At 33.3% G+C, this 18,397-nt stretch overlaps 1 protein-coding gene across 16 annotated transcripts in view; it reads right to left on the reverse strand.

The window, feature by feature from the left end:
• LOC129801860 (protein MTSS 2) overlaps positions 1 to 15,632 on the reverse strand; it is a 61,723-nt gene extending 46,091 nt beyond the window's left edge. For 6 of the 16 annotated variants that reach the window (XM_055847243.1, XM_055847238.1, XM_055847240.1 and 3 more), the window contains exons 1-3: positions 15,423 to 15,628; positions 9,273 to 9,474; positions 5,824 to 5,959 (exon numbers count right to left, since the gene is read on the reverse strand). In XM_055847243.1, the coding sequence (XP_055703218.1) occupies positions 5,824 to 5,959; positions 9,273 to 9,347 (211 nt within the window). In that variant the 5' untranslated portion in view covers positions 9,348 to 9,474; positions 15,423 to 15,628. Of the gene's footprint in view, positions 1 to 5,823; positions 5,960 to 9,272; positions 9,475 to 15,351 lie in introns of all 16 variants that reach the window. The other 10 variants (XM_055847242.1, XM_055847237.1, XM_055847229.1 and 7 more) reach the window with 5 other exon arrangements.
• Positions 15,633 to 18,397: the final 2,765 nt, after the last annotated feature.

Raw genomic sequence — 18,397 nt, forward strand, 5'->3', positions numbered from 1 at the left:
GTCTCAAAGCGACCAAAAATAACTAATCAAACACCCGGAAAAAAGAAGACATCTCAAATGGCAAGAGGAACCGCCTGTTGCTGGATTATTGCAAAAAAAAAGTCTCACACGCTCTGTGAATGTCATTTATGTTTACCACTTGCAAACACATCTCTAGTGCTTCAAGAAGCGCAAAATAAAATGTGAATGAGTGCAAAAATAGCTTAAATGTGTGAATTGTTTACGCACTCAAAAACAGGCAAAAAAAAACCTCTTGAACAAATTGACGAATGATTTTCTTATGCCGTCTCAATTTGTCTTTAACGATATGCTAATGAGTGATGTATATTATTTTATAATTCTTCATCAATTGTCTATTCCTCTTCCCCCCACAATTAGTAAAAAAAAACAATGAACAATGAAGTGTTTAAAGCACAAGTGGAAAAAAAGAAAAGGTGGTGCTTGAATATGATATCAAAGTGAAATGAATGGGATTTGACATGGAAGTACAAAAAAAAGAAGAAAAAAAAAAACATTTGCAAATCAGCTCAACTAATCTACATGGTCTTTGCATGTAATTCAATCCTACTTGGGGTTATCTCTTCAAGCGAAAAATATCACACGAATTGCATGGAAAATTCACATAAAATTGTACAGGCACTCCTTTATCTTCTTGCCATTTCCTCACGATAAATTTGCGGCCAATTGAAAATTATTGAGAAATTATAGCAAGTCCGTGAAAGCATTTCATGACTTCTTTTTATATAAAACAACGATAGGATATTACTGCTAAAAAAAATTAAAAAAAATATTCATTTAAATATTACAATATTTTAAAATAAATACAAAATTATTTTATTAAAGTTTCCATAAATTTGAATTGATATTTCTGGAAAAATTCGGTGATCCAATTGTCCATAAAGGGTTACCAGGAAGTTTTCCTTGACAAATTGAGTTGCTCAGAGTAAGAGTCAGCAATTTTAATAAAGGAAATGCATTTACAATAAGCCCCATTTGCTCTGTCTTAATTCATGTATGTATTAGCAAATCAAAATAGTTTAGGGTAGGTAGTTTAATACCGTTCAAGTTTTTTGCCCAGCGCACAATAACTTTTATTTTGTAAACATGTTTTTGACACGGATCAGCTTTTTACCCTGAGGATGATTGTCGAAAAGGCTTGGGAGTATGCAATTCCACTCTATGCTTGTTTCATAGATTTGGAAAAAGCATATGACCGAGTACCGAGAGAACAACTTTGGGATGTACTGCACGAGTACGGACTGGATGAAGAATTGGTAGGAGCCATTCAGTCATTGTACAGAGACTGTAGTAGCTGTGTTCGTGTAAACGGATCCAAATCGGAAGGTTTTCAAGTGAGTGTTGGACTGCGTCAAGGGTGTGTTCTATCACCATTGTTGTTCATAATATACATGGACAAGATTATGGAACGCAGTCGGGGGCGGAATGCGATTCGTATTGGGGATTTCAGGGTGAGCCATCTCCTCTATGCAGATGATTTGGTTCTTTTTGGATCTTCCGAAGAAGAGCTTCAGCGCACACTTGACCGATTTGTAAATGTTTGTGCCGAAACAGGTATGAAGGTGAACGACAAAAAGTCGGAGGTAATGGTGATTTCCCGAGAATCTGTGGGATGCACTCTACATGTTAGTGGAGCCTCATTGACACAGGTGGAGAAGTTCAAGTATCTCGGGGTGTTATTCACGAGTGATGGTAGGATGGAGGCAGAACTCTCGTCGCGAATCGGTCAGGCTTCTGCAGTAATGAGGGAGCTTGGCAGAAGCGTGTTGAGGAAGGTCGAGCTTAGTCGATCGGCTAAATTATCGGTTTTCAAAGCTGTGTTCATTCCTATTCTCACCTATGGTCATGAGATTTGGGTAATGACCGAAAGGGTAAGATCGCGAGTACAAGCTGCCGAGATGAGGTACCTTCGAGCGGTAAAGGGAATCACTCGTAGAGATCGAGTGAGGAATGTGGCCGTTCGTGAGGAACTAAGAGTCGAGGAGCTGCTTCTTCGGGTTGAGAGATCACAACTTCGATGGTATGGACATGTTCAACGCATGAATGAAGAAAGATTCCCCAGAAAAGCTATGCAAGCCATTGTGAGGAGACCTCGGCCTCGAGGCAGACCTAGGACAAGGTGGCTGAATCAAATTCAGAATCTTGCCTTGGAACGCCTCAGGATCGAACCCGAACATCTTCCTGAAGTGGCGGAGGACCGACAGGCGTGGGCTGCTAGATTGGATGTCATGGGCCCGCGACCCCAATAGGGATAAGCGGTTGAAAATGAATGAATGAATGAATGTTTTTGACATTGCAATGAGAGTGAGTGAGATCTAGATCTATAGTCATCTGGCTCACTCCTATAGAAAATTTTGAAAACATGTTTACAAACAAAACTTATTGAGCGTTGGGCATTTATCACGAGTCTTTTCTTAAATAAATATAACCTAAGTTTTGTTTATGTAATATGAGCATTGAATATGCGCAATATGTTCCCAAAATTCTTATCTTATCTTGGGTAAAATTGGGCAAGTAATAAAATTCAAAAATCGTTATATCTTTATCTTACACCTGAATGCCACAGAAGCCTAAAAGTTTCTTGAACATTCAAAATTGTAAGGGATTAAAACAAGGAATATAGAAAAACCAATAATAAGGAAATCACGAATTTTGTTCATTGTTTTTTTTTTTTCTAATGAGTGTATTCAAACTAATTTGGATCCAATGTCCATTTCAGAATTTTCCAAAATTCTCCTTCATAAATTGTTTTCCCAAAAAGCGGTTAAATGTTATCACAAATTACAAGGTTTTTTATACACTTGTCTTTAGTACGTCTTTCTGTTTGGTTTTTTTTAAACCTGCATAGATTTTTCTCACCATAAAAAGCTTTTGGAAAATTACTATATACTATCTACCGCCTTTTTCTGTATTTCACAAAAGTTAATGAGATAATTTCTTTAGGGGAAAGGCTCATAATTTTGTCCAGTTTCTTATTTTGCATACTTTGAGGACAAAATTGGACACTAAAAATAAATTGATTAAAATGATGGATTTTTATTCTAATATTTGATGAATAATGAATTTTTATCTAAATATTTGTTCTTTTTGGAAGATTTTAACACTAAATACGTTAAATTTTGAATATGATTTGAGTTAAAATTGCTTTGTTGAAAATTCAGTGTGAGCAATTGCTTACGAGAAATATGACAGAACTTCGTGTTTACTTCAGTTTTATTTAGCAGTGATGAAGTACTAGCAATGTTTCTTCGCTGTTTTTGAGTGATATTATTAAATACTCAATGAAAATTGTGAAGTGAGATTTGCCTTGTGAATTAGATTTTTCGTGTGAAAAATGGGAAATTTTCTAAGAGATTCACCAGTGAGGTGATACTCTTTATTTTGGACAGGTGTTTTTCTCACGAAAAAGGGTAACTTTAACCCCCAATACACCTAATAAGGGTATTATTTACACCGATTTTGGATCAATACTGAAGGGTTAAATTAACATTTCCGAAATGTTATTTTAACTGTTTCGGATTTCTCTCAGTGTATATAATTCATTAATGAGAGCTTCCTTCGACTCTCTAAGAATCTCCTTCGTAGATATCATCACAAAATTTAGAAAATTTACAAAATTGCGAGAAAAAATCAGCTATCGAAAATAACAAGTAAGGGAAGTGCCCAGTTTTTAATAATATTGCGGTTTCACATTTATAGAGAAATATTGGGAAATTAGTCATTACGAAGCCTTTAAGAACAGTCAACTTTAACTTTATTAAGAACTTTAACAAGTCAAGTTGAAAATTTCCTTAAAGATCATCAAGATTATGATCATTATAATGCCCAGCGCACAATAATTTTTATTTGCAAACATGTTTTCAAAATTTCCTATAGGAGTGAGCGCGATGACTAGATTTAGGTTTCATTCACTCTCATAAAAAAAATCAAAAACATGCTTACAAAATTCAGTTCAGATTTTCTGAACTCGACTAATATAAAATCCAATTAGGCAGAGTAAATTATTAAATTTTGGACAGAAACAAGTATTATTTTTTATTTAATAGATCTTTATAAAATCTAAAATATAAAATTCTTTATTATCATTTCGACAAAACTGACATTAAATCCTGACACAATTTTATTCAGTATTTCGTTGACTATATACTGGAGTTATTGTACAGGAAAAATCCAACGGAAGATTTAATTTACTGAAAAGTATCGTATTTTTATTAGATCTTGGCACTCATTTTGCTCTGTGGTAAGTACACGGCTCGGACCGAAGTGTCTGGAAATTCTTGAAGCCTTAAACTTCTAGTACCGGAAAGACATACAAAAAAACTAAATAATATCGTGACATAATTTTTCTCAAACTTTTTGATTTGCATAATTATACTAAGACGTGATTTCTCAGAAGTTGGAGAATGGACATATGCAAAATCATGAAATTATATTGCGCTCTCTTTAAGTTTCAGTAATAAAACATTAAAGCTATAACAATAAATGTTTTCTAGTGAAATGGCTCGCCCATAAAAAAAAACTAAAAGGATTCGTGTGAATATGGTTAAAGAATCATTACGCTTGTAAGACCTAATACTTTGGATAAGGAAACATAAAGTTCGCAATGCAAAATAAAGAATCTCAGCTAAAAAAAAACTCTAATGATTTGAAGTGAAAGACATAAAATTAGTGTAAAGGGAAAGACTAAACATGAATACATCATATCTTACATTTTCTCTCGTATAAACATCACTCGATATAAATCGACTGTTGTAAGAATTTATAATTAAAAATCGTATTAGGCAATCGACATTTTAAACAGGGAATTAATCCAAAGACATATCTAACAAAAATTAATTTAAAAAAATTTATAACAAAATTAGTATTAATTCACGTTGGTTAAAAAATTGCAAATCTTAAGCAATTTCCTGAAAAATAAAAAAAAAACAAAATATTTGGACTCCAAAAAACCATTATCAAAACAAAAATTATTTCACGATAAATTAATTAAACATTAAATTGCGTGTTGATTATTTTGTAACAACAAATAGCTTCACTTCCGGAAAATATTCAATTGAATTTCAACAATTTAACAAAGATTAATTGTAAAAATTCAACGGGAACTCTCACTTTTGAATTAGAATATCATAAACCATGTCTAAAAGAATCATACAAGCAGTTTTTTTTACCAAAAAAATATAATAAGAATATTTTATGCTTGAGAGTTTCGCTTGAGTAATTTTTCCTTAAGGAGAATTGACTTTTACTAGTTTATCAATGAAAAATCACCAAGAACACGTAACGATTTCTTCTTTTGCAATAATTTTATGGAATTTTGGGAAAGTTTTCTTGGAAATTCCTTCAAACAAAAAAGTACACCTTGAGTCATTTGAGGAAGTTATTGAAGTTCTTAAGCTCTATTAAAGAGGATTTGACCAATATTTTAAACTTTTTTATTTACAACTTTTGTCCCCAAATATTGAAAACCGTTCATTGAGAGTTGAGAGAGATTAAGATAGTAATGATGTTTTTATTCTCTCTCTCTCTCTCTGTATCTCAATGAACATGCATCAAACGATACTACAGTAACTGGGCGATTGTATACAAAATGATGGGAAAAGCCATTGGAAATTGTGAGGGCGTTGAGAGAGAAAGAGCATTTCAATGGAGGTGGACGTGATTAATATTTTTTTCACGCTGCCTTTTCAAACTTCTTTCTTTCACGTCCATTTCATCATGGCATGGCATTTTAAATCACCCACCGTTACAATCGGAAGGCGGCAATTTGAAAATCCAAAAATATCATCTCACATGTTGTATGTTTACCTTTCGAATTTGTGGCTGCATCTGCAATCTTCTGAAATGCATCCAAATACGTTGCTATCGCCTGTATGGCTGATCTCAAGCACATGTGCAGTTTGCTGGCTTTCATCACCAAATCCTCCCAGAGTGGTGTTGAGTTCTGCAAAGTAACAGAGAAAAAGAGAGACATATTCGTGAGTATTTTAGCTGCTTCCTCTTTACCATACACAACTTCCATAAGCCCTCCAGCCAGTGAGATTGAATTCCCAAACCCAAATTGTAAATTGAAACGTGCTAGATGAAAATTTTCGGAGGTGGCTAGAAAAGCAATTTAACGAGACAAAATTGCACTTTAAAAGCAATCACAAACATGTTTTTGCAATTTACCGAGTTTTACTGATTCCGTTTATGTAGCATACTGATAAAAGGCGGCTTTTAGAAAACTTATTTTACAAAAAAGTCCAATATATTTTGCAATTGCATAGCCTTATAATAAAAAAAAATGTAATAATGGTACAATCAAGTCGTATTGTATTGGGGAGACTGGGGCAAAAAGTCACAAATCGAAAAATTCAAAATTCAATATCTTCCAAGGTAAAAAAATAGCGGCTCAATTTTTTTCTATAGATAGCCTTCATAGACCTTCTTCAATGTCGTAAGTTTCTTAGAATTCGAACAAGGAATTTAGAAAACAAAAAATATCGATACTGGAAATACTGGTGAATTTTTTCTAAATAATTTGGATTCTTTAAATACGAATCCGCTATCTATTTTAGAATTTCACAAAAGTTCTTTTCTCCAGAAATCCTTTTATTACAAATGGCCACTTGGGGTAAAAAGTAACAAAAAAGCGAAACAATTTCTGATGTCTCACGGCGAAAAGAAACGTCATAATTATGTCTCGCCGCTTCTTGTTTGCATTGGTCAAACGATTTGCAGTCTTTTGTGTGTTTTTTTCTAAAATAGCTTGAAAAGCGCTTTCCTCGTTTTCTCACTTTTCTCGCAGGGAAAACGGTGTTTTACAAAGGTGTAGATGAATAAATTTTCTATGAAAATATGTCTTCCAGGTATTTTTTCAAATTTACGGAAGTCCGTAATGAAGCGAATCAAAATATGATAATATCCAATGTCTGGTACTATTTGCCTCAGCATTTTTGAGAATAGTCACAAAATTACCTTTTAGAAATTGGCTCGATATTGTGGATAACGAATTTAAGTTGAATTTAAAGATTGTTTCTCTTAAGAAAACAGATATATTTTACATTTTAATTAAATGACCGTTTGAATGAAAAAAACTAACAGTAACATATATCACATTAGGTTTTTGTAAAAAAAAAACCTAAAAAATATTGTTCATTATGTTAAGATTTTAATTTGATAACAAAATTTTTCTTGATATTTTCTGATCTATATTGCTGATTTTCTATGTAATCATTCCCAGCCTGAAATTCAACACACTAATAACCAACTGGATTTCTGCAGATCTTTTAATTTTGGGTGGTTTAGGAATGCATTTATACAGGCAATACTGTCCTAAATAGTAGAAAAAATATACGTTTTTTTATCTTTAAAAACGTGTTTGCAAGGGATTTAATTTAAATTTAAATTACCGAATTATCGATAAGTCAGAAAAAAAGTATTTTAATCAAAATTTTCAAGCAACTTCTTAATACTAATGGTCAGAGGTTCTTTTTTAATTGTATCGGATAATACTAGGGTAAAATGGTACAAATTGGACCATGGTACAAGTAGGACAATGGTACAAGTTGGACAGGGTTTTTCTTTCTTGATAAATTTAATACTTCATTTTTATTTGTATATTTTTAATGCTTTAGTTTTATAATTTGGTTCCTTGTGCTTAAATAAAAATTTAGTACTGTATTTATCAAGAAAAAATCCCTGTCCAACTTGTACCGGCGAATTGTCCAACTTGTAACACTATGTCCAACTTGTATCACTTTACCCTACTACTAACTTTAAGGTACAGAACCATCATAATGCTTATGTGTGTTTCCCTAATTACAAGGTCAACAGATGCCTAGGGGACACCAGGGCAGTATTAGCCACCAAATGAAATTTTTCATTGAGTATAATTTGTACAAAAAATGTTTGTATGAGGCGGATAAATATTTTAATGAATAGGAAGGGAAGTAGATTCTGCGAATAAAGAGTGGTGTCCTCAATATTTCTTCGAAGGCAAACTATAAGATACCACTATGTAATACTATACGTGGCTAATCTTCCCCGGTCTCCCCTATATGTTTTTATTGTCTAAATAGATAGACAAACAATCTAATATAAAATAAAAATTTCAATTCGAAGTATTTCCGAAGATACAGAGGGTTCGGCCGGAAGTGTGTTTCCCCATTGTTACAATTTTGTCGAATTGGCGGAAAAAATGGCTAAAAAAAAGTTATTAACCGAATTAAACGAATAATGGCTTATTATCTTCAAAAAGAATTTCGAACAGAGATTGTCTTAAGTTACACATTATTCCCTAAAAAAAATAGGTCAGATTCGTTAAAGGATATGGGAAAAATATGAAATATTCGAAGACAGAGTTTCTGCGAAATCTGAAAACCTTCCCCTAAACTTATTTTTCTATCTTTTACAGCATATTAAAGTTAAAATTTTGTCTCAAAAACGCATGTTAAGAAAAAAAACCTGAAAAAAGTTACGATTTCAAAGTTTTCTTCAGGTTTTATTAGTTTAAATATTTAATATACTTATGAAAATTGATCTTTTAACCTTTTTCTCAGACAAGAATAACGAGCTATAGACTTCCCGCCAATTAAGGTACTATTTAATAGTTGGGCATAATAACTCGAAAAATAATAATGTTTTAAGAGTTTAGCGTTTAGAAAATTCGAAATTTAAACTTTTTTGTAATCAAAATTATTAAAATAATCAAGTATTTATCCAAGAATCTTAAATTCTCATTTTTCTGAGTGTATAGGAATTTTTTCACTAATCAAATCATATGATTTACTGAATAAATAATGAGCAAAAAAAACCCAGTGAAATAGAATTTATTTACTGGGTGGAGAAAATTAATAAAAAAAGTTTCCTCTGACTGAGAGAATCATGCAAACTTTTCACACCCAACTGACCAATTGATTTTTCTCTTCAAAATTCTCAATGCGTTTTTCCTCATTCTGTAATTCTTCACTTCAAAGAGAATTACCCATCTTTAACCCAAATACTCAATGTGGCCAAAGAAAATGCCATGGAGTCTCAAAATGAAAGAAAAAAAAACAGAAAAGATATGATTGCGTGATTAAGAGATAAATTGGAGTAACTTGCATAGTCTATAACGTAACTGTTTCATGCACATCGTACACGTACACAATAATTTACTTTTTTTTATACTTCTTACAATTCACCACTCATTAATTAATTAGCAGAAAGAGAGTCTCATTTGCCATTTTGCAAATGCAAAAAGCTCTCTTGTCTATAAAACGCCTCCGTCTTACCTTTAAATCAGCAATTATTTGCTGAAATAAACTGCCCATGGCTGTTCCAACGGGATGCTCCAGATTCAGATCCATGATTTCCAAGCACTTTTGTTGCACTTTGAGGAAAATAAATCACTTTTCTATCCAATCACACTCACACTACTCTCTTCCACTTATTGTCTATTTTTTTTCCTGTTGTTTTTGCTACTTCTGCGACTTCCTGCAATACAAGAGAGTCCACAAAACACATTCTATATATACTTATTTCAGTCCATCAAGTGTTGTTAAAGAGTCATGGAGAAGAACCATGGGAAAAGGGCACGTCAATTGGTCCAAATTCAATTCAGAGGAAATCCATTGAACACAACCCATTGCAAAATAAGAGAAAAATAAAAACCCATCCCCAATAGAAAACCTAATAAATATATGGCGGTTCTTGCACTAGTTTTACCGATGCTATCTATCTAGAACGGTGGAACAAGAAAGGCACAATTTAGAGTGTGTGGCAAGAGGGCATAAAATGAAGTGTAATTAGAAACTGATGCGTGATGGTTTTCATCTCATTTGGAATCATTTTGCGTGGCATTTCAATTTTCCACAATAAATCACGAAAGATTTTCCTCTACTGACTTCAAATTGAAATAATCCGATATCCGTTTGTAGAATTATATTATGTGGTTTGAAATCAGGCAATAAGTGCCAATGATGAGTAGCTTATTAAGCTATTAAAATTTCAGGTTTAGTGTTTGAAACAAGTATTGGGTATTGAAGAATATGCAGCTATGTATGTAGTTTAGTTCTAACATTCTTTGGTTTTATTGGGAGTCTGCTTTAATTTTTATGGAATTTAAAAGAAAACATTAACGCCTATGCAAGGGTAGAGAGGGAAGTGGGCCAGTAGTAAACACTGCGATTTTTTTAGTTACATATTTGAGGACGAGACTTATTTATACTACAGGGATCTGTCTACTGCAGAAATGGGCAACTTAAGTTCAAGTAGCGGTAGCGAGTAGACAAAAAAGAGTCATCGTAGTGTTTACAACTACCCCATGTTTACTACTGCCCCAGTTGCCCCTAGTCACTTGTTGATTAAGGTTTTTAAAAAAATATATTACTTACACAAAAAAAATATGTTGAAAAGAACATCCCTATTGCAACCTCTTAACAAGTTTGCTACCTTATGACCTCTACAAATTGTTAGCAATTTTCGTGAAAAAGTGTCTTTTGTTTTTGATTTTGAAAATTCCTTTATGAAGATGTTTTATGAAAAATGTTCCCAATGTGCACAAACTTTGTCTTTCAAAATATAGAAAAACATGGGGCAAAATGTGACAAGACAAAAAATTTCAAAATTCGAAATCTAACAAGATAAAATAATAAGGCTTCAAAATTTTTCCATAGTATCCTTAAGGGGTTACATGGGTCACTCAGGTCAAAAAATAGGCCTTCTCTCTGATAATTTATTGTGTCGAAAATATTTTAGAAATTCCAACTTTTGGAATACGAAAGAGCAACTTTAGAACAAAATTTAAAAAAAAATTTGAAAAATTTTGAAAATTCGACCGTTGGTAGCTGATTTTCGGAACCATTCCTCAAAAAAAAAAACAGATCTTGCGGTAGGCAGGATTTCTCCCAGTAGGTTCATCAGAAATCAAAAAGCCAAAAAAATACTCTATTAGAGGATTAGTTTGACCCCTGGATGAACCAAGGATTTTTGAAAAAAAAAAAAACAAAGTTTGGATTTTTGGCAAAAGTTTTTGTAAAAAAGTATCAATTTTTCAAGTATCAAACACTACATAATACTTCTCAAAAGAAGTATGCAAAATTTCAGGAAGATCGGTTCAGTAGACTCTGAGTAATCTTGACTACCGCATTGTAAACGGTGTTTTGAGAAAAACGCGTTTAAAGATTTACCACAATATGCACGCGCGGGCGGAATGCATAATTAAAACTGCTCTACCTCCGAGAGTTTTACTTGGATTGACTTGAGATTTTCAGAAAATATTTTTCAAATGTTATACTATAAAATAAAAAAAAATAAAAAAAATGATATTTGTGACCTGAGAGACCCATGTAACCCCTTAATGAAAATATGTACTGATAATGTCTAAAGTTTTAAGGAATTCGATTAATTAAAATATTTAAATTCCGGTTCATTAAAACATTTTTTTTAATATTTAATAAATATTTCAATATTTATTTTTCAAATATAATTTTATTTTATTTTTTTTTCATTTTTGGATGTTTTGGAAGTCACCTAGGCGGTTTTCAAGGTCAAAGAGCAAAAATGTTCTAGAGAGCGTATTTATCAGATAAATTGTTCTAATCGGTTATGAACCGATAGGGATATGGAAACTTCGTATTTTACATTTCGTATTTTACATGTTCGTATTGCACACTTCGTATTTTACCATTTCGTATTTCACACTTCGCCTTTCATAAATTTTGTCAAAAATTGAACAGGCCCTACTGATAACTTTCAAAAGCACATAAAATTTCCCTTTGCCTCAACAGGCGATACAGATAACTTCCCAAAGCACATAAAATTTCTCTTTGCCTCAACAGGCGATACACATAACTTCCAAAAGCGCAGAAAATTTCCCTTTGCTTCAACAGGCGATACAAATAACTTACCAAAGCAAAGAAAATTTCCCTTTTTCCCAACAGGAGATACTGTTATCTTTTAAAAACACAGAAAATTTCCCTTTGCTTTAACAGGCGTTACTGATAACTTAAAAAAAACACAGAAAATTTCCCTTTGCCTCAACAGGCGATACAAATGACTTTCCAAAGCACAGAAAATTTCCCTTAGCCTCAACAGGCGCTACTGATAACTTAAAAAACACAGAAAATTCCACTTTGCCCCAACAGGCGATACTGATATCTTCCAAAAACACAGAAAATTTTCCTTAGCCCCAAACAGGCAATACTGATAATTAGAGCTTGAAGTTCGACTTTAAACTCAGACCCGGGGCGCATAACGCCCTTAACCCCATAAAACTGCAATTCTATTATTTTATTGGTTGATATGCTTGTGTAAAATGTATGGCAGAAGAAATAATGTTCAATTGATTCCTGCTTAAGAACTTTAGATTTAATTCCAAGAGATAGCTTTTAAAAAAAAATAAAAATTGATTCCTCCAAAAGAACTTTAGATTTAATTCCAAGAGATATCTTGTATTGTAAAATGTATGGCAGACGAAATGTACAATTTTTGTACAAAATGTATGAAAGACGAAATGTGAAATACGAAATGGTAAAATACGAAATGTACTAGAATATGAAGTTTCCGCAATACGAACATGTAAAATACGAAGTTTCCGCAAACCGAACCGATAAGTAATTTTTGTTCGAAAATCAATTGTATTACTTCTAAGCCCTTTTTGTCAATCTTTTGAGTAATTTATAAAACAGATCAAATCGGTCGTAAAATCGTACACGATAAATTATGCGAAAGTACATTTGAGGTATAGCATCTAAGTGTCGAGATCAAGGATTTCGCAAGGCCTGGAGCACTGTCAATATTTTATTTTTTGGAAAGTCCTTTACCTGATCTAGAACATCTGAGTTAGGCCTAGTAGAAAGAAGTAAATATTAAGGGATATAACCAAAACCATAAAAATTCTCGAGGTTCTTAATACCGGTGAATTTTTACAAGAGAACAATTTCATTCGGCTAATTAAATCTCCAGATTTTTATGGCTCGGGCACACCTTTTAGATCAAGCAAATTTCATGAAGTCGAATTTCGGATCCATTTCTTTCTCACGTGTTTTGCATATGTCTATCTCCTCTATCTCATTCTCTCGCACTCTTCTTCTTCTCTTAAACATCACTCCAAATTCAATTTAGCTCAATCGAATTTGGTATGCGAAAGAATGAGATAGTCATATGCAAAACGCATGTGAGAAAGAAAGGGTTTCGAATTTCGACTTTATGAAATTTTCCTGATCTAAAAGGTGTGCCGGAGCCATTAGGAGCTATATAATCCAATTCGACCTCAAGTATAATGTGAAGTCTTTTTCACATGCCCATCTCTTCTCTGTTATTGAAAATTTTAAAAATAGTGTTTGCGTCGAAAATATCGAACATTCTGTAGATTACGTGTATACTTCGCAAACAGTATAAGTTTTCGCTAAATTCACAAGAAAATGTTATATTGAAATTATATTGAAAGTAAACTTTGAATAATTCTAAGTAAAATTCTAACCCTGATAATTATAAATTATTCCTTCCCTATTTCCCTATTTGATTTATTTATAATTAACATTAAGCTGATATCAAATTATTTAAATTTATTGCAAAAAAAATATTTTGAATTATAAACAACCAACATTGTTTTGGAAAGGCACAAAGCATTACCATTCGATCGCTCTCTATAAGCTACTTATACATTCCCCTCTTTAGGAAATCCACTCTCTCCCTTCAAGAAGTCAATTAACAGAGATTTAAGCATCAACAGAGTATCTTAAAAAAGAGACACTTGAGATCCATCGAAATGGGTCAGAAAAGCATTTAATTCGAAGCAGATGAGTCCAAAAGCCAAACAGAAATTGTTATCCATGAGAAAAGATGGGTCTTTTGTTCTTGCATCAATTGACACTGGAATGTTTTTTTTTTAAATTTTTTTTCACATCGCAATGCTGTTACATAAAAGAATGATGATTTTGCGAAACATTTCCTCACATTCCCCAGCCACATTTATTTTATTTTTTTGTGCAATCCAACTGAGGAGGAAGCTCACATCGTGAAATTGGAAACTCCCAAGAGGAAATTCTGCCAAGTTTTCCGACTCAGAGAAATTCTTTAAGAGAATTTTTCATGCTTCACATAATATTTTCTAGTTTATAAGCAATTTTTCTTCCGGATTGACATTCTCAGATAAGTTCTCTCTCTCTATTTTGTTACATTTTTTTTTTTTGGCCTGACTTTGACCATCAATGTCATTTGGTATCAGTTTTATACAATATTCATTTGATTTTCCTCCCCAAAATGATGAATTACCCGTCAATGGGGCTTTCAGACGTCTTCTTTAAGAAGTTCATTAATTGAAAAGTGCTATTAAGTAGCTGTTTAAGGTGCTGTTAGCAGCTTTTGTTGAATCAAAAGGTGTTTGACTTGCAAATTGGGTCAGACCGTTCTAAAATTAGAATGTTATTATTCCATTTCTTGTGTCAGAAGGATGTTTTGAATGTATCCAAAGATCCCAAAAAGTTATTGTCTCTAGAAGATTGTAAACTAAAACATTTATAATCAATAAATTAAACTTAAGTTTCGAGGAACTTGAACCAGTTTGGGAAGGGGTACTTAATAGAAAACACCTGAGAACTTATAGATTTTGTTAAGGAACCGGAATTAAAAGACAATTTTAGTATATAAGAATAAACCCTTAAACTAAAACTTGAAGGATAATAATACTGTGGATGAACCCTTTTCCAGAAAATTTTGGAAACCGCCAAGTTTGTTTGTTTCTTTAAGAATTCACCATAATAAAGCCCTTTAAACACTATTTTTAGATCCAAACTCCTGAAATCTAATAAAAAAAAACCTTCCGAAAAGACTTTTGACATGCCTCATGTCCCGGAAGTCTCAAGGAACCCCAAATTATTCCAATAAACACTGAACTTCCTGGAAAAGGGTGACACGATTCTCCCTCTGTGTGCTACTTTTTCTCCAAAAATTCCCTGAAAATCCAGATAATCGTCATTGTGTCAAGTAGTGGAGAGTATTAGGGAAAAGTGTGTGTGCTATTGGAAGTTCATTGACGCTTTTTCATCACATAATTCTCATGGCTTTTCTCTTCTGAACATTTCCAGCTGCACCAAAAAAAAAATTGTTCAATTTTTCGTGTGTCCAATTTGAATCTCATTGGAGTGAGGGAGATCCACAAAATGCACTAATTGCCTCCCTTTCGCACTCACACGGGAAATTGTGTCACGCATTGTGCTTCTCTTTTTCCCCAAAAACAAACTTATCCCACTGCCTATCTCTTTCACACCAAGGACGAACAATCCCGAATTGGGTGCAAAAAAAAGTGCATTGGGTTGTGCGTTAGAGCGAGATGACTAGATTCACCTCCGGGAAAACAATGCTATGTACATAATGGCAATGGCCGACAATTTCCCCATTTTGGTCTTCTCACGCTCTTCACAAGTGTCTGCCACCCTCACCGTTCACTCCACCACCAGCAGCATCACACAAATCACTCACGGCACTCACGGGGCGGACAATAGACGTACACGGGTCACACACCGTGACGATTTTCACCCTTAAAAGTCCCTTTGAACTACCAGCAGCCACTTTTTTCCAGCCACAACTCTTGTCAACACGAGCTACAGAAAACACGTCCAATTGCTACGGATGCACCACAAACACTGACTTGAATTCGATTGGTGGCGCTGCAATCACATTTCCACTGTTTCATTGTTTTTCCACTACTTGGCGCCTGCGTTGGTATGGAGAAATTTTAAAAATATTGATAAGCAAACGAATTTCAATTAAAAATCATTCTTTTCTTCTATTTAATTAATTATTCTGGAATAAATACAGAACAAATTCTCCAAGGTTCCTCAAAAGGTTTCTTGGAGTTCACGTTATACTCTTTTCTAAACGGTTTTTGCAAAAGAATTTAAATTTTCCAAGGGGGAGATATTAGGGCTATTAGGGTCGGAAGTGGTGTACAGCTGAAAATGAAGTGCTTGGAAGTCTTTGGGAGTGGGAGTGTCCGAAAATGAAATCTTCTCTGTTTAATTCCGAATTTTACAGACTAAGGTAAAGTGCCCTCAAGTCGACAGGTTCCTCAATTTGACCGGTAGAGTTATTTATTCAATTTATTTATATTTGCACTAATATTTGGCGTATGATCTAACATTAATTAGGTCAATTATTCCACAAATAAATACGAATCAGTGACAATTTTATAGAAATTCACCATTAAAACATTCAAATATTGACCACCGGTCGGGTCGAGGAACCGGTCGACTCGAAGGCACTTTATCTTATACGCTACTTTTAGCTCAGATTTTAAATTCCGAGTGGCAAAAATACGTAAGGAACGAAAAGATGTCTTTGTAGTATTTAATTTTAATCGAATTTTGGAAAGGCCTAAATGATAGACTTCCATAAAAAAGCATTTTGGGTGTTTTATTTAGATCATGTTTAACTCTTTCGACTCCTTTGGGACTCTAGATAACCGTGGAAACAACAATTTTTTTAGACTATCTAAGAGTCGATAAAAATCCGATTCTTCTGGATAATTACAAACTATAAGGATGTCCAAATCTAGGATATTTTTGCAGGATCCCAATTAACTCCTGAGCTTAGATATTTTTAGTCAAAAATCGTGAATTTTCGATTTTCTGCTTCCTTGCAGATATCCTGACTTTTTTTTATATTTTTAGATCAGAATAAGAAAAAACCTCTCGGGGCCAATAAGTATGATAACTAACAATTACAGATTATATAAATTCGAAAAACAATTTTTTCTTAAATTTTCAAAAACACTTGTTCAAACTTTATGGGTATAGTGCCCGCTTTCTAATCCGGATCGCCATAATCCGGACGAGTTATCGACGGTTATATATAAAATAATTTTCAGGTTATCTATGCATGTGTGTTCAGCAATGAAAATGAATTATCCTGTGATGTTTTTGTTTAATAGATGAAGTATAATAGCATAGAATTCTCTAATTATGTCTTTTTAATCTTTTTTAAGACTTTTATTCTAATTCTACAAAAGAAACTTGTATTATATTTTCGAGACGTTGAACAAATTCAAAAAATCCATCCGGATTACGAAGCGGACACCAGTCATATTGTCTCCCAATCATCCGGATTACAAAGCGGGCACTGTATTCCCCAAAAATCTAGAGGTCAAATGTAAGGTTATCCCGCCAATGCCCGCCATTTACTTTTTGACACCAACCTTGTAACAAAATTCCAAGCGGGAGCGATATTTTTGCCAGTATGGCCGATAATTTTGTCATTTGGCAGCGCGGGAGATTGCTTTCAGGGAAGTCTTTCCTATTCTTCCTGATTTTGGTGAATTCTGATTGCCGATGAAGTGTTTTTTTGGCTCTTGAGAAAGCTTAATGTGTCTACAGTTGAAAGAAATGTGTTTTAAAGTGTTATTGTGTGAAATATTTTGAGATATCTATTAGCAAGCAGGAATTTGGTGTCTTCTTGACCCTTTTCCTGGACATCCCACAAGATACTGGTCAATAATTCTTCTTGTTTTAGCGATCAACCTTGTAAAGGAGTCATTCGACACGCAAAAATAATTTCCAAAATTGATATTATTGGCTTTTGGAAAATTCCAGTTTGTATCCTTTGCGTTCTTTTGGGGACGACAGTACCCTTGAGTTTTCCAATTTCCCAGAGGCGGAAAAAATTCTTTCTCTACAAAAGTATCATATTTGACCACTAAGACTTACAATAAAGTGAGTTTTACTGAAATTCGTTCGCTGGATATGTTGTGGTTCGGAAAGAGTAAAAAAAAAGCTTGATACATAGGTGCCACATCTTTTCACTGAAAGGAATAAAGGGAACTGTAGAAATTGTATAACGGGTTATTACGGTATTTTTTGGTGGAAACTTTAATGAAAGACTTCTCTATTCAATTCCAGAGTAGAGGATTTGCTGGATCCTGTGCTGTGGTTGAACGGGTATGTGGTTTTTGGGGTTAACAGGAGTGAAATAAGAGCGTGGTGATGCATGGTGTTCTACTTCTGAGAATAACCCTAAAAACTTCACTGATTTGACTTGACCGCTATCCTGTCGGATGATCTATTTTTAAAGTAACTTAAGTCACTTTTTCAAATGTGACAAGAAACTTTTAGCCGATAATTATGATCAAGTTTTGGAAAAGAATTATTTTTGATATGATCTTAAATAAAATAATTGTTTTGGAATATATAAATAATATTTATGGATTACAGGCAACTTATTTGCAAAAAGAAAAATTTTAAAAATCATTTTTCCACCTGATTTCTCGAATATAACTTTGTCAAGAAATTTTTGGCCAATACTGTACTTCTGAAGTGCTAAGTTAGTTGTTGCACTGGTACTTTTAGTATCCAGACATTCTAAAACAGTTTCAATAAATTAGAAACGACAATACATTTTTTGAGACCTCTTTTCCACAAGT

The sequence above is a fragment of the Phlebotomus papatasi genome, chromosome 2 (assembly GCF_024763615.1).
Source record: "Phlebotomus papatasi isolate M1 chromosome 2, Ppap_2.1, whole genome shotgun sequence".
NCBI lineage: Eukaryota > Metazoa > Arthropoda > Insecta > Diptera > Psychodidae > Phlebotomus > Phlebotomus papatasi.